The sequence below is a fragment of the Arachis hypogaea genome, chromosome 3 (assembly GCF_003086295.3).
Source record: "Arachis hypogaea cultivar Tifrunner chromosome 3, arahy.Tifrunner.gnm2.J5K5, whole genome shotgun sequence".
Classification (NCBI taxonomy): domain Eukaryota; kingdom Viridiplantae; phylum Streptophyta; class Magnoliopsida; order Fabales; family Fabaceae; genus Arachis; species Arachis hypogaea.
In genome coordinates, this window is record NC_092038.1 from 141,182,465 (window position 1) to 141,198,944 (window position 16,480).

General features: G+C 30.5%; 2 protein-coding genes and 1 long non-coding RNA gene across 4 annotated transcripts; 2 read left to right on the forward strand and 1 right to left on the reverse strand.

Annotated features, from left to right (window-relative positions):
- The first annotated feature begins 219 nt into the window (after nt 1-219).
- Nucleotides 220-6,181, forward strand: LOC112735647 (uncharacterized). The gene is made up of 4 exons (XM_025785175.1): nt 220-745; nt 3,578-4,212; nt 5,760-5,853; nt 6,012-6,181. Exons 1-4 carry the CDS (start codon nt 220-222, stop codon nt 6,179-6,181), a joined length of 1,425 nt encoding a protein of 474 aa, XP_025640960.1.
- A 2,231-nt stretch (nt 6,182-8,412) lies between these two features.
- LOC112734753 (putative ubiquitin-conjugating enzyme E2 38) lies at nt 8,413-11,630 on the forward strand. The gene is made up of 6 exons (XM_025784204.3): nt 8,413-8,727; nt 9,610-10,083; nt 10,183-10,246; nt 10,349-10,488; nt 10,574-10,891; nt 11,018-11,630. The coding sequence occupies exons 1-6, from the start codon at nt 8,668-8,670 to the stop codon at nt 11,345-11,347; spliced, it is 1,386 nt and encodes a 461-aa protein (XP_025639989.1). The 5' UTR covers nt 8,413-8,667; the 3' UTR covers nt 11,348-11,630.
- A 1,018-nt stretch (nt 11,631-12,648) lies between these two features.
- On the reverse strand, nt 12,649-15,166 carry LOC112734754 (uncharacterized). Of its 2 annotated transcripts, none has more exons than XR_011878179.1 (5): nt 14,523-15,166; nt 14,373-14,430; nt 13,773-13,868; nt 13,389-13,449; nt 12,649-13,040 (listed from the first exon to the last, which is right to left on the reverse strand). It is a non-coding gene; the product is annotated as an uncharacterized lncRNA (long non-coding RNA). The 2 variants fall into 2 exon arrangements; XR_011878180.1 differs by having other exon boundaries at nt 14,514-15,116.
- Between the last annotated feature and the right edge of the window lie 1,314 nt (nt 15,167-16,480).

Here is a 16,480-nt window from a genome sequence, read left to right on the forward strand (position 1 = left end):
CATCCCATAATTAGTGAATGATCCAGCAAAGGAATCAAATTTTAAATAAAAAATCTTATGTAATAATACAAAAAAAATTTATAATTGAGTTTCCATGATTGTTTAGTTACCTTTGAAATTAGATTAAGGCCTATAGATACTGTGAGGATAAATCTCTTATGATCATAAAGAAATTAAAACAAAAATATTATTATTATTATTATTCAAAGAATAAGGATAATGTCTGAGGTTTGGTTATCTCTGAAGAATTCACTTCATTATTGCAAACCTCACTCAACAGAAGTTCATGATCCCATGACAAGTAGAAGGCAGCACCATAGAAAACAAAACGCACGAGACAAAGTCATAGAAGGTTCAAATTCAGAGAAACAACATAGTGGTGGTGATGATGCAATAATCTTTGATCCTGTCACACATGATATTGTCCTTGATGACACGAGCGAGGAAATTAAGATTAAGACTTATCTATCTTATCCTTACACTCACATCAATAATACTCGCGAAGATGGTGGCAACAAAGGGATGGAAGAATCATCAAATAGATCAACAAGAAGAGGTATGTCTTTGACGAAAACACAATATGTTGATTGTTACCAATGCAGTGGTTACTTAAAGTCAAAGATTTCGATGCACAAAGGTTCTAATAGGGTTCCACTAACATCAACATGTCATCATGATCATCATCATCAATGTCGTGACAAACAAGAAAAATGTGTGGAAGATTACAATATCACTGAGAATTCAGGTATTGATCGTCATTTATTTGTTTTCTCTTGTTGAATTAAATTTATTTTTCTATTAATAATCATAAGACAATAACACATGATGGATTGAACCACATATTTCTATTATTTCGACTCTCAGAGTAATCATATTTTTTTTTAAATAATAATTGAGAGTCTTAATTCATCTTTTAAATAAATACAAATATAAATAGATATAATTTTTATTTATAAATTAATAGAATGCATTAAGACTTAAATATTTTTTTATTCCACAAAGCCACTGGAATTTCTCCAATATTGTTTTTGAACGTTGCAATAGCCAATAGGGTCAATTCTGTAGGAAATTTTCTTTTTTTTTTTTTTATTTCGTGTTGATTTTCATTGGATACGTTTGTTTTGAATCCTTCAGCTTTAATTCATGTCCTACACACCAGCAGTCCAGCACCCTGTTTCAAATCGATCCAATTTATTTGATCAACTTTGAAATCCTTATTAGTTTTTTTTTTTTTTAAATTAAGAATAAGTGAGTACGGTGATACTATATTATTTAAGTTATAGTTCGTTGACAAAATCCTTATAAGTTCGTTTATGTATCATTAAATTTTTTAAAAAAATTAAATTTTTTAATATGTTTGACAAATTTTTAAAATTAAAAATAAAATCTTAAAAATGTTAAAAAATAACTATTTAAAAATTATAACTTACATTTATTTTTAAAATATATTTTATCATAATAAATAAGTAAATAAATAAATAATTATTTTACATTATTATATTCAAATATTATTAATAAATAAAAAATATTTTTATATAAAATATTTAAATATTAAATTAATTATTTTTAAAAGATTAAAAAATTATTTATAAAAATATCTTAGAAAAAATTTAGGGCCAGTATTTTTATTGAAATTTAGCCAGTATTTAACCATCAAAAGAAAAATAAATAATCCTACACCATTAAATATCATCTCATACTATTAAAAATATTAATGATAACTAATTAATGACTAAACATCACAAATTCTGTTGATACCCTAACACTCCTCAATATCTTTTTTTTATCTTTTTATCCAAATAAATCCTATATCGCGTCACTTTTTAGCTTTTGAAGTTTTGATGCAATCTATTTAATTATTTTATACACAAAAGAAATATCTGGAGTAGGAATATCATGGATATTCTCATATTCAAAAGCGAAGGAATAAGCATCACTACAAACACTATGAATTGAATCTATATATATATATATATATATATATATATAAGCAAAACTATAGTAATAATTTATGGTTAAATCATTGAAATCAGGGGGTTTATTTTTTTCCTTTTCTGTTTTATTTATTTATTTATTTTTTGTATATCAAATGCTACGTTTTAAAAATTAAATAACCCCACACGTTTTTATTAAAAGTTAAAACTAATAAAATGTTTTACTCATTATAGATTAATAATATATTTGGAATAGCCAACGAGTTATAACTCAAATGGTATAGTCTCTCCATACTTATTTAAGAGGTTGCGGGTTCGAGTTTCTCTATATTCGAAAAAAAAAAAGAGTATATTTAGAATAAAATATTTTTGTAATTGATTTTATTTTATTTGAACTAATAGAATTAAAAATAAATTATTGTACTCAGAATCATTATATAAAATAAGAATGATTTAATTTACAAACTAATATAATAAATTGATTTTATATATTTATCTTTCATATACCACACAATATTCTATCACCACTAATAATCGCCTTCATTTCCGGTGATTGGACCGTATCCCCTCTGATCTTATCAATTCGAGGGTCCAGGCCCTTCTATCTTTCTTCTAATTAATATCTAAAAAATAAAAATAAGATTTTTAACATACCAAATCATTTCAATTTGAAACAAATTCTCGAAAAAATAAAAAAAATTGAAACAAATGTTAAAAACAACTATATTATTTAAACACTTCAAAAATCAAATACAAAATCAGTCACTCATATAAAATATATGCTAAAATATAAAATATATTAATGTTACGAAGATAAAAAATATAGTCAGAACTTGTCTTATTTAGCATTTATTAATTGTCACAACAATTAATAAATGTTAAATAAAGCAAGTTATGACTGTTTTTGGCTAATTTTCTTTGGTTACCAAACATTTTTATAAATAATAACTAATATGGTAATTATTTTTGTTATATAATATTTTTATAAAATAAATTTATAGAATTTACAAATCAATTCAATTCATATTTTTTAAATTATTTTAAACTTGAATCTAATTTTGGAATTAAATCAAGGGGAGTGTTAGGAGAACAATGAAAATTTTGAACAACATGAACAACTACCAATCAAATGAAAATATACTACACTCTAATTTAATGCTACTAATTAAATTTACTCTTTTAACCCTATTAATTCACATTGTTTATACATTGTTCAAAAATCTTATTGGTTAGCTATACTTTTCCTTAAATCAAACACTTATTTAGATAGACTAGTGACCAGTGTACTCCACCACTATATAATTTCGGTTAAAAATGGTCATTTTGAGAATGTATTTGGACAATTTATAGTAACGTCACAAGTATTATTTTTAGGTAGTTAATCCAATGAAGATTTAATGATTATCATCATGTGAAAATACATCATTTTGACCATTAGATAATAGATTGTAGGGCTTGATTTTATTTGAAGTAAAAGTGTTACCTTTATTTAAAATATTGCTAAATAAATAAGTTATACTTTTTAAACAAGGATCATCATGAAAAGATATTTTTGGCATCTTCATGAGAGTAGTTGCCTTATTTTTAAACTTGTAAGAAGGCTACATTTGAAAAGTGACATGCATGAATACACATGTTCGCAGTTTTGCAACTTCACAGAGAAGATTCATCTTGGAAGATCATAGAAAGAATTTGCCAAACCAAACATATGAACCCTCAAACTACTGAAACCAATGCAGCAGCACATATAGAATGTGTCTTAAAAGTTCTTACCACTCCACAAACACTCGCTTCCTTTGAGGAATGCAGAGAAAGAGTGAGAAACATAGCTGAGAACATGCAACCTCGATGCATAGCTGATGGAAATGAAGTCATGAGGTTTTATGGAACAACCATTGCATGCTCCCTTGGTCTAGTAAATTACTCTTCTATCCTCAGCTGCACTTTAGAACAATGTGGTTTGTGCCAAATTCTGAAGCATGGTTTCAACGCAAACCAAGAATTCCATGGTGAACGTGGGGTTCTCACCACTGCTACAAGTGATCAAGCCTTTGATTCCATTATTTTATTTGAATACAACGAGGAAGCATTACCAATATTGAGGAAGTGTGTTATAGTGTGCAGAGTAATTGCTGGAAGAGTTCACAATCCTTTGCAAGAGATTCAGGAAGAGACTGATTCGGGTTTTGATTCATTGATCAAGAAAATAAGCCGTGACTCATCAGATATTGAAGAACTCTGTATTTTGAATCCTAGAGCTATATTACCTTGCTTTGTGGTAATCTATAATGCGATGCTTAGGAAAAGCAATTTTTAAATTCTAAATGGTGGTTTTAGCTTAGATTTCTTGTTACTAATGTGATTTCATTTCTATATTTTATTTATTCTTTCTTATGTGTTATTGTCACAACAAATGTACGTTTCAGAACATCAAAAATGAAAAAAAAAATGTTACTTGAACACAGGAAGTGATTAGTGAATGTACTTTATATATACTATAAAGTTTTCGATGAGCGCTAGGGGCCAGCAGAATTTGTGATGTTTAGCCATCAATTAGCCATCATCAATATTTTCAAAGGTGTGAGATGACATCTAACGGTGTAGGATTAATCATTTTCCTTTTGATAGTTAAGTGCTGGTCAGATTTCAACAAAAGTGTTGGTTCCTATATTTTCTCTTGCTGAAATGTGGAGTAATGATATATGCCCCCCACTTTATATGTAGACCTTATGTGCACCATTTCTGCTTTAGTGTCAAAGTGATTGACATGAAACTAGAAAAGATGAGGATGAAAATTTGGTATTTTATAAGATTTGTTACTTAATCTATGCATATGCTAATCTATCATTTACTGCATATAAACACAGATTATTGCAATTTTCTCACTATAAGTTACTTTGGTTTCCTTTTTAAAGTTTTTCATGACCCTTTATGTTTTCATTTGTAATATTATTTTGCAATGATGATTGAATTGGAAGAACATGAGAACAACAAATTAACTGAACAATTTTATTCTGAATTGCAGAGAGCATGAAACTCATTTCTTATAGAAGAATCTAGTAGCAAATGGCTAAACCTTTTTTAATAAAAATGTGTATTTTGTTCCATGATCAGCTCAAGGACAAATAAAGAATCATAACCCTATCTTAAGCAGATAGTCTGATATATATGCATGTGTAGTGATAAGCTTTGATTATACAGACAATGTTTTTTCCTTTTTTATTTTATCAGAATTAATGTTTGTGTTTTTGGTATTCTTCTCTTGTTTTGATTGAGTCGGTGCCTTGGCAGTTCCTTTGTTAGGGATGTGGAATCATGTGTTAGCATATGGATTGAGTTGGTGGCTTGATGGTTTCTTCTTTTTTTTCTCAGTGGTTAACATATGGATTGTTATGTTTCTTGGGAAAAATGTAGTTATATTATTTTTCTGTGCAGCTCAGACCAAGAACTGGGCATCCTCTACAAACTGCACTACTCTTGCAGAGGTCTAAACATTTTCCTACCTCTCTCTCTCTCTCTCTTATCTTTGTCCTTTATTCATCAACTAATACTACTAAACTCTCTTGTTCTTTTCAAGTAATGATCATTGAGGTTGAGATTGGTGCAAATTTTGCAGAGGTCAAGCTAAGGAAGTATCTAAAAGAAAGCCTTATATTTTTGTCAAATGCATGCTTTAAGGTTATTAGTGTTTCTGCTTATTGAAAAAAAAATCACATAGCATAAGATATAAGCTTTTCTGGCACTAAGTGTGTTTAGAACTTTACCAAGTATATATATTTCAGGTTCTGCCTTTTTTGAGTGATGAATATCTTGAATATAATGTAGGCAACTACTCCCATGAAGATGCCAAAAACATCTTTTCATGATGATCCTTGTTTAAAAAGTGTAACTTATTTGTTTAGCAACATTTTGAATAAAGGTAACACTTTTACTTCAAGTAAAAATCAAGCCCTACAATCTATCATCCAATGGTCAAAATGAAATATTTTCACATGATGACAATCATAAAATTTTCATTGGAGTAGCCACCTATAATGTATACATAACAGTGTGACTGTGCGGTTAAATTTGTTATAGCTACTCCAGTACAAAATGGCCAGAAGGCCAAGAACACTTTGCCATTTACATTCTTCCCTTTTGCTCGTGCTCTGACTCGAATGGCCTCTCCTTCTATGCCCAAACGGCAACAGCAACACTCCAGATTTGATGAAAAGCCTACACCTGCTAGCAAGAGTTCCTTTCATTAAAAAAAATAATTATAAATTGTGATCAAGAATGTAAATGAGCTGATGTTTTGTATTGTGTATCCCTATTTCTAACCCAATTCTTATAGTTAAGTTCTCATTAAAGGAGAAAGCCAAAGATGAGGAGTTTGAAGTAAGATATCTTTTTATACAAATATTTATCTCCAGTGTTGTGTCTAGTCAGTAAATTAAACATGGTCACTGTTGTGTCTGGAGGATGAATTTTTCCGAAAAGAAGAACCAACATGAAAGACACAGCGGAAACGAAAACATAAGTTTTTAGATACTTGAACATGACAAAATTATTATTCTGCACCTTGTCTCTAAACATGTATCATTTTTTGCATTTGATTACTGATTATTTTCCTTCTGTTTTCCATTGCGAGCTCAGCAACTCTTTTATTGTTCTAAACTCTCATTGTATCATGGCAGTTACTATTTTTTGGTCAATTTCTTAAAGTTACTCTAAAAACATTCTAAAGTCCCACCACTTTTGTGTCTGGTAGAAATTCATACTATAGTTGCTTACTTCTTTGGATATTGGTTGTTCTTGTCATTTTGCAGAGTTGTGGTGTTTATATAGCATCTATTTCCTCAATGATTCTGAACCATATATGATATATTTATGTTCATATACGCATTGCAGCTAAAGAATTACAGCATTTCGTCAAGAGTTAGGTTCTCTAATCAGTGAAACTTGAAGATAGCAAGGTTACACGATTTCCATTATACAACCTAATTGCTGAAGCTTTCATCTATTTCAATCTTCACAATTCTTTTTCGATCCAATTTTAACGAGATAGTGAAGACAATTTTGTTCTCATCTTGTTTCTGTTGTACGCTTTTATTGGGACCCCATACATGATGTGGAAAAACAACCGTGAATTTTTGCCATGAAAAGCGGATTGGAAATACATAAACCAGTTGTTGACTCAGTTTTCCTATCAGATTAATGCGGTCGTGATCAGCAAGTTTGACAAAAGGTATTTAAACAACAACTGCAGTAGGGTTAATCAAACGGTTGGTGTGAAATTATATGGGAATGACCTGAATTTTGAACATAATCCAATACATTTACATTTACATGGTTTAAATAAACAAATAAATAGAGGATTTATCCGCCAATTAAGACTCCCATTTTCTCTTTTTAATCTTTTTAATGTGTATGTCATTTCGGCCTTCTACTTTTTTGAATTTGCATCTATAAATTATAGGGCCACGTTCACTCCCAGGTCAGGCGCATCGTAGCCACACACGGTAACAAACAAGCTCCACATCAGCAACCAATAACATGCGTGGCCGGATGGGGCATGGAGCACTGTAGAATCACCCGCCACAAGGCGTAACAAACAAATCCCTAAGTCACCAATTACTGACTATACTCCCTGTGCATTTTGAGTTAATCTATCACTATTTATTTTATAGATACGACTAAAAGAAACATAAAAAAAAAATCAATAGTAAAATATCTTATTTTATTTTCTAAAATAAAAATTTAAAATTTAAAAATTTTTCTCTCATTCTCATATGACACTTTTATAATTATTTTTTTTCTTTTCTAAATCTCTTTGAAAAAATTATAAATTTTAATTAGGAATGTAATTTTGACATACATAATTATTTAATTATATAACCATCTCATATTCTCATATATTTTTAATATACAAATTATAATTACATTATTCATATAAATTGCATAAAATAGTATGTTAATAACTTAAAATATTTTATACCCAGGATAATTTATAATTTATTAATTAAAAAACCATAACTTTATGTTTAATTTCGATACATTATAATTCTAGCAAATAAAGGGAAATTTTTTTTGTTTAAGATGATGGTTTTTTTTTTATAATTATGTATATAACTTTTTAAGACTAATTACACAAAAATTAAATTCATTAGTTTATACAAGAGAATTATTAATTTATTATATTATATCTATATACTATAATATAATAAATTAATGGATCTTTCCATTATGTTTTTTAAAAAATAATTCTAATATTATATAATGATACATTAGTCAAAATAATTATTTTTTAAATTGATCGTGTAAATAATCATTTAAAAAATAGATAAAATTGAATGACTGTATATAATATTTTAGATTACTAATGAATCAAAATTAATTTTTTAACAAATTGACTTAAATTTAAAAAATGAACTTAACGAATAAGTAATCTAAAAATATTTATTAATTATCATTAGAAAATCTTTTGTATTTTTATCTTTTTTTTTTGAAATATTATTTATAACCATTGACCCTTAGCGAACCCCAAACCGAAAACCCAAACCCAAAAGGAAACTTCTTGGTATAAATATTTAAAAGAAAAAAAAAGGGTAAAAAAATAAAGGTAGTAACCAAGTAGGAATAGATTGGAACATTGTGTGTTGTTATTTGGGAGAGTGAAAGTGTGTTTGCGTGGCTGTTTTGTTAGCATCTCTGTAGTAGTGAGTGGGGTTGAGACGCCTTTGATTCCATTCCAATGGATCTTGATAGCAACGCTCCCAATTCTGCGATCAAGAAACGCAAGCAGGACGAAGAGGTACCCCTCTTCTCTTTTCACCAATTTCTTCCCTAAAAAAAAAACAATAAAATAAGGAAAAAAATATTTCCCTTTTCTTAAAAAAGTTTTCGATTTTTACCTTGTAGGTTTCATATCTTTCACTCTGCTATTATATTAACCATTCATGTTTTTCATCGTTGGATTATGGTAAAGTTTGTTCCTTTCTTTTGGTAATGTTTGTGGGTACCCCTTTGGATTTTAACCTTCATCCTTGATCGTCTGAATTTCGTAACTTTACGTGTTCTTTCAAACAATTATGTTTGTATTTTTCTATTTTCCCCTTAAAAGAAAATAATGGAACACCACTTTTTTGTACACAGATTTTGTGTGTGTGTGTGTGTGTGTATTTTTTTTTTCTAGTATGATTATTTTTCACGTTGTGGGGTTGTTTGGGGCTGCTGGAATAGTGATTTCCTCCTTGGCTTGCACGTCAACGTTGCTATGGACAAAAATGTCTTTTAGAGCCTTTCCTCTTCCATGGATGCTTTTGGCCTTTGCAGGCTTAAAAAAATGTCTCAAATTGTGACTCATCATTTTATGATCCTCTTCTGAATGTTACTGCAAATTAAATTTATGGTCAATTATTACTGGGATTTTTTTCCCACGAGTTTATGTCTTTTCAATACTCAACTGTAACTGAACCAAATTTCCAACATTGTAGTTTGCAATGCCCTAAACTTTAAATGCTTACTACTATTGTCTCTAAAGAGTGTAACAATTTGTATGGTAAGCTCATCATGCATGTAATAGTGTGTAAACTGTAATAATTATTTGGGAATGTGAAAGTGAAACCATGTGTATGATGATTTTATTACCTCATGGAGGAGCTCACATGTGTTTTTTTTTTTTTTCTCTTGTCAGGATGCCATTGTAGGTGACAATGAAAACTCTATGAATGTGGGAGAGTCCTCTGGTAGTGGTGACCTCTGCAAGAGTTCCACCTCAGGATCGCTGAATTCAAACAATCCCAATGGTTCTGATGATATTTCATGTGAGGATGATGAGGATATGATTGATGAAGGTGAAATGGATGAAGATCCTGATTATGGCTCTGAAGTTGATTATGATGAGGACTACTACGACGATGTTTATTCAAGTATGCAGGATCAATTTGACAATTTACCTACTGGGGTTGAAGCGTCACTGCCTTGGTTGAAGGATATTGGTTCAAGTGAATGCAAGCAAGTTGGTGCTTCTGAAGGATCAAGTTCCCATGGAAAAGCAGAAGCCAAGGATGATATTGTGATGCAAAAATATCGGCAATTTAAGCAATTTGATGTTGTTGATTCTTTTCCTGATCATTTCTTTGATAAGCAGGGTACTTCAGCGGCACAGGTAATGATATTGGAAAACTGTTTGTTAGTTATATCTACCAACCTATATGTTCAAGCTTTTGATTGTTTGCTCTTGCTCTTTCTTGAATGTTCCCTACAGCGATCCAAGAACTGGGCCAAAAGAATTCAGGAGGAGTGGAAAATTTTGGAGGAGAATTTGCCAGGTATTCCTTTTTTAAGTAATCCACTATGTCCTGCATCTATAAAAATAATGTTTTGCTATATGGTAAGGTATGCATATGCATTTCACAAACATATTTTTGCAGAAACAGTATTTGTTAAAGTTAGTGAATCCAGGATGGAGCTTCTGAGGGCTGCCATCATTGGACCTCAAGGCACTCCATACCACGATGGTCTTTTCTTTTTTGATTGCTTCTTTCCTGATAACTATCCTGCTTCTCCCCCGGTAGGTATCATCTCTTAAATATTCCACGTGTTATAGAATGTTCCTTTTGCTGTATGTGATGTAAACCTGTATTATCTTACTGCAGAAAGTTCACTACCACTCCGGTGGCGTTAGGATAAATCCAAATTTATATAAATGTGGAACAGTCTGCCTTAGTCTTTTGGGCACTTGGCAAGGTAGGAATAATGATGAAAACTGGATTCCAGGAAAATCAACCATGCTACAAGTTTTGGTTTCCATACAAGCTCTGATTTTGAATGAGAAGCCCTTCTATAATGAGCCTGGATACCCAGAATCATATGGAGGCAGTCGAGATGGGCATAGAAGATCTAAGGAGTACAGTGATAATGCATTTATTTTATCCTTGAAGACAATGATGTATACGATGCGCAAACCTCCACAGGTTTGGCATCTAGAACAAATGTCTTTTTCTCATTCTTTGAATATAGTATTGTCTTGATAGTTTTGATATCATACATGCATGCATAAATCATGGGCTTATACATCTTAGCATTTTATTCCTCTGCAGCATTTTGAGGATCTGGTTGCTGGTCATTTCCGGACCCGAGCACGTGACATATTGACAGCATGTAAATTATACTCCGAGGGGGCTCCTGTTGGCTCAGTTGTATATAATCTTGGTCCAACTGTTAGCAATAGTACAGCCAAGAACCAGAAAGAATTTGAGTTAGCTGTCCATAGAATGATGAACACTCTTATTGCCTTTTTCACTAAGAACGGATCCACTGATTGCGAGGAATTTCGGTCGCCCGAGATTTTGAATATGTCTGCTGCAGCTAATGAAAGTCTAACAGAGTGCTACAACAGTGTGTCTGGTTCAGCAGCATTAACCCTTTAATCTCTGAAGCCCTATTAGGATGGATGTTCATGCTGTGAATAAGGAGTGTTAGTTAGGTTTCTTTCTGCTCTTACTTTTGGTGGCACTTTTGATGTCTCACATCATGATTCTCATTGTTGAATATGCCGCCAACTTGTAAAAATTTGACATGCTAGTTTAGGGTTTTTGATTTTCAAAATGGCTTCATTAGGCAGAGAATAGTTTTTCCAAGACATTTCTGGTTGGATTCTCCAAATTACTGGTTCTTTAATCTTAATTTAACTACTAGTTGTTCAATCTTCAATGCACATGCTTCCATTTATGTCCTATTTCTTTATATATATATTTTTTTGGGGTTAATTTGGATTCCAGTTAACAATATTTATGGATATTATAACTGACAAAAGTCTCTGGTGTATCATCTTCTAATGTAATAATAAAGGTGATGGTGAAAGTATAACACCATGTTGCAAACTTACTCTCTGTCAGTAAGTATTCAGTATCATCCAAATGTTCCTTTTTGTTTTTTAACTCGCTTTTGTGATAGAAGTTTTCAAATAATCATGTCATAACAAACGTAGTTTAAATAGGAATCAAGTTCCTTGTTTACCAATTGCAAGACAAATGTACTCTTCAATTGAATTTTTCTGAGTTAAGTCATATATTTAGAAGAAAAATGATTAAAAGTCATAATTTATTCTCCTGATTATCCTTTTAACTTTTAAATATTTTTTAAAAAAAAATGATCTTTTTCACATTTTCAGAATAAAATATATTTAAATTTTTATTTATTTAAACATCAAGAGAATAATTTAAAGGATAAATTAAAACTCTTAATTATTGCTCTTTTCAGAATGCTTAATTAAATAAAAAAAAAAAATCTTGCTATATGTTAAAAGCATTTGGAACCAAATCCCAAGTGATTTTACCAATTAAAATCTTCTCTTATTTAATAAACACTCAAAACGTAAGATTCAATTTTCAAATTAAATAGTTTTCTTTTGTATGCATGCTTAAAATTTAAAAGGTAAACTTTGCTGCACAAGTAGTCTCCAACCTAACAAAATTGCCTCAAAGAGGAGAACGTATATGCTTTCATGGTTTTGATATTTTCTTTTTTATAATAATAATTGAAAACACCACCAACAACAACAACCAACAATCAAATAAACTAAATAACGAACTTAGTTCGGTCAGAGTGATGATACACTTTGTATGCATGCAGCAATCCATTTGTTAGGGACAACGAAAAAACAAACTAAATTCTGTAGACTTCTTTCTGATTTTCTCTTTAAGCTGTCTTCAATTTAGAAAGAAAATCGTACGAGATCAAAACAAATTTCGTTAGCTTCAGTCACTTGATACATTTTAAACATGGGTCTTCAATGAAACCTTATGGCTTTAAAGAGGATCTCACATTTTGAATTTTCAATAGTTCAAACACAATAGTAAAAATTCTCAAAAAAAGATTATTACAACTTAGTAATGCAATTATCATCCCACATAATACAATCTAAGCAAGCAAATGTCAAAAATATAAGATTAACGACGGTGCACAACAGGCATGAGATGCGCAATTTCTGTTGGCAGCTTGAAGAAACTCCAAAGTCAGTTCATATCAAACTGCTACAGGATATTTCCCTAGTTAGCTACACCAAATGCAACTAATATGAATCCTCAAGTCACCATCTACATATACTGCTTGAACACATACCTGCCATTAAAATGTAACTACACAATTTGGTCAAACTGGTGGAGCAGGAGCAATTTTTCTAGTACTGAAGAAAGTAGCAAAAGGCTGCTAGCATTGTTACCAGAAACAGGTTATGTATAGCTTCAGCAATAAAATCATTTTGAAGAGCATTTTAAATGTAATTTTATATTAAAAGGGCTTCAGGGGTTGCTTTACAAAGAATCCACATTTACTTGCGAATTTGGCGAAAGACATGTGAAAAATGGATACTAACTTGCTAAATTTTTAATAAAAGACTATCTCACAATGCTAGGTAAATTTACAATAATTAAAACACATATTAGAAGAGAGGAAATGGATTGCACTCACCTCCTGAAGAACTCAGTAATATATCGTATCACGAACCACATTAATACAATCAGCAAAATATCTAGAAAAGTTTAGGAACATATACAAGCAGTACCACAACAGACAAGATTGCACATGAATTCAAGGCACTCAACTTTGTGCTGTTTGTCGAATAATGTTCTGAAATAACTTTTGGAAAGAAAAAAAAATTATCTAAATTAAAATGATCCAAAATGGTAAAATATCTCCAATATGGTTTCATTTATCTTTCCTTGGCATAAAAGACACACACTTCCCCCACATAAATATCTAGAAAAGATTTGAGTTTTAGATCAGTTGAAAAAAGAAAAAGAAAAAATGTAAATGAGGTAAAAGCCATGTAGAAGAGATTGCAATAGAGGATACTGAAAGTACAGCGTTCCCACCAATCCAACATATAAAGCCCAAAAGTAACATTGTAGAGGAAGATCTTGCGCTGAATCCAATTCATTTCTCCCATGGCTGCAAAAAGAATAATAGTAATTTTGTTCAGAATTAGGAACTCAATAGCAATAAAACTTATTTTGAAATACTTTTCAACATATATCATCCTCAACAGAGCAAAGAAGTGTCTCACTGAGTCCAACTTAACATGCCCAACAAGGTACAATATTTTATTATACAAATAAATACATGAGCAAATTAGTGACGATTAACACAATTATACTTGTATTGACGATGGACAATGTCATAATTCACAAATTAGATGAGTTTGGTTGCGTGATTTTAACAAATAGATAGCATGCAATTATCAAACGAGCAAACAAATCAATCCAGATCAACAACAAATGGATATGGATAGCAGTGGACCAGATCGGGAAACATGAAATTTGCAGGTAAAATATTAAATCTTTCATGAATGAATATGTTAAGACAGCAAAATTAAAATCAAAGAAAAAACAAGGGAGCTTATGAATCAAGACGGAGACAATTGAGAGAGAGGGGAATGGATATTGAAGTGAATACCTTTGGCTTGTGGATCCAGATAAAAATGGAGGGGAAGAGAGAAGAGAGACAAGATAACCTAAGAAGACAAACTATGTATCAAGTAATGAACGATGAAAATAACAAAATTATTATTATCGTTTTCAATATGATGGATCCGACCCTTCAAACCTGGGGGCTGCCAACAATACTTTTCACCAAGGTTCTGAAAACCAGTTCGAATCGGAAATCGATAGAGAGATCGATTCGAATTACTGAAAAAACCGGATGCCAAGAAAACCGATGACGAACTTGAAAACCGGTCGAAAATTGGTCGGTTGGACCAGATCGAAAACCGGTCGGTTTTTCGAATACCGGCTAAGCTACGTCGTTTTGGTATGAGGAGGGGAAAATCAGATCCAAATTCACAATAACTTCGTTATGTTGGTGCTGCAATTTTTCATCAGTATCATCACATCAAAGTGGCAGAAGTGCAGAACTCCAGAGGCCATAAGTAGTTCCACTTCCATCTTCTCTGGGTCTTCCTCGCGCAGTCGCTCCTTCGGAGGTCGCCGTCGCCGTCCTCCGCTCCTTCTGCTCACTTTTTTTCGGTCACTACTAGACTATGAAAGGCTAGCCCAAGAAGCTAAGGGAGAAAGAACCGAAGAACACACTCCAACGAGGCTTGACCAAAATAGAAAAAAGGAAAAACTCCAATGAGACAAACAAGAAATAGCGGATGTTATTTCTTTAGTGAAGAAGAAACACTCCACTTGGATAGGAATCATAGGATCATAGGATGTACTCATCAGTGATTTCTGAATTTTGAATTATGAAAAGTTACATGTTTCGCATAATCGCATCATTTAAAAAAAGTTTTTAATTTTTAAAAAATTATTAGGATAAAGTATACTTTTTGTCCTAAAGTTTGAAAAAAATTTCAAAAATACTCCTAAGTTTTATTTTGTTTTAATTTTGTCCCAAAAGTTTTCGATTTGCATCAAATATACTTCTACCGACTAAATTTTCAAAAAAATTAAGACCAATCTAACAATAATGCATGAAAAATATGCTTGATTTGCTTGTGTTGAGGATTGTTCTTATGAAATTGTTGTTGAATTGGTCTTAAATTTTTTGAAAAATTAGCTGTTAGGAGTATATTTGATGCAAATCGAAAACTTTTGGGACAAAATTGAAACAAAATAAAACTTAGGGATATTTTTGAAATTTTTGTCAAACTTCAGAGACAAAAAATATACTTTACCCAAATTATTATTATTATTATTATTATTATTTTACTAAAATATGAGACTCGAACCCACAATTTCTTAATTGAATATGGGGAGACTATGTCATTTGAACTATTACTCATTGGCTTTAAAAAATTAATTTATAATTAAAAAAATAAAAATATATGACTTCTCTTTTTTATGTGTTATTTTATCATTTAAAAAAAATATTTTAAAATAAAAAATTCTACTTTTACTTTTGGCTGTGAAAATATTTTCGGTTTCTGTTAAAAATATTGGCTCTCTATCATTATTTTCAGGCAAGTTTTACCTATTAGAAATACTGACCTTTTAATTTTCTACCATTATTATTTTCACACAATTTTTCATCTGCTAGAATTATTGGCCTTCCATCACTATTTTTACATAACAATTTATCTGTTGAAAGTATTAACCTTCCACCACTATTTTAAAACAATGTTCCATCTAAATCACCAACTTCATATATCTCTTCCAGTTAATTTTTTTTATCATTTTATCACTCTATTTTTATTATTAAATTTGTATTTAATATTGCGTGTGATATGAAATCTCAGTTTTAATTTTATTTTTTTCACATGTGATTTTATTTTTATATAGTTTGCTATTATTTTAATAGTTAGTTATAACAAGTTCTTGAGTTACTTATCCAAACGCTACAATTTTAAAATAAGTACTTTTATAACTAAAAATCTAAATACAAAATACTTATTTATAAGCTGCTATTAATAAAAATCCTTATGCGTTAAGATGTTTTTCCAAAAAAATTTATTTAAGTTGTTTACCCAAATGAACAAAACTTAACATAGTAGGTAATATAATGTTATAATATATTAACTTTTATAATATATTAACCTTTTTTTTGGTAAAGAACTTTTATAA

Coding starts and splice junctions, on each gene's coding strand:
- LOC112735647 (XM_025785175.1), top strand. CDS start 220: ATGTCTGAGGTTTGGTTATCTCTGAAGAATTCACTTCATTATTGCAAA. Junction 746..3,577: donor CAATATCACTGAGAATTCAG/GTATTGATCGTC, acceptor ACATGTTCGCAG/TTTTGCAACTTCACAGAGAA. Junction 4,213..5,759: donor CTATATTACCTTGCTTTGTG/GTAATCTATAAT, acceptor AATATAATGTAG/GCAACTACTCCCATGAAGAT.
- LOC112734753 (XM_025784204.3), top strand. CDS start 8,668: ATGGATCTTGATAGCAACGCTCCCAATTCTGCGATCAAGAAACGCAAG. Junction 10,247..10,348: donor TTTGGAGGAGAATTTGCCAG/GTATTCCTTTTT, acceptor ATATTTTTGCAG/AAACAGTATTTGTTAAAGTT. Junction 10,489..10,573: donor ACTATCCTGCTTCTCCCCCG/GTAGGTATCATC, acceptor ATCTTACTGCAG/AAAGTTCACTACCACTCCGG.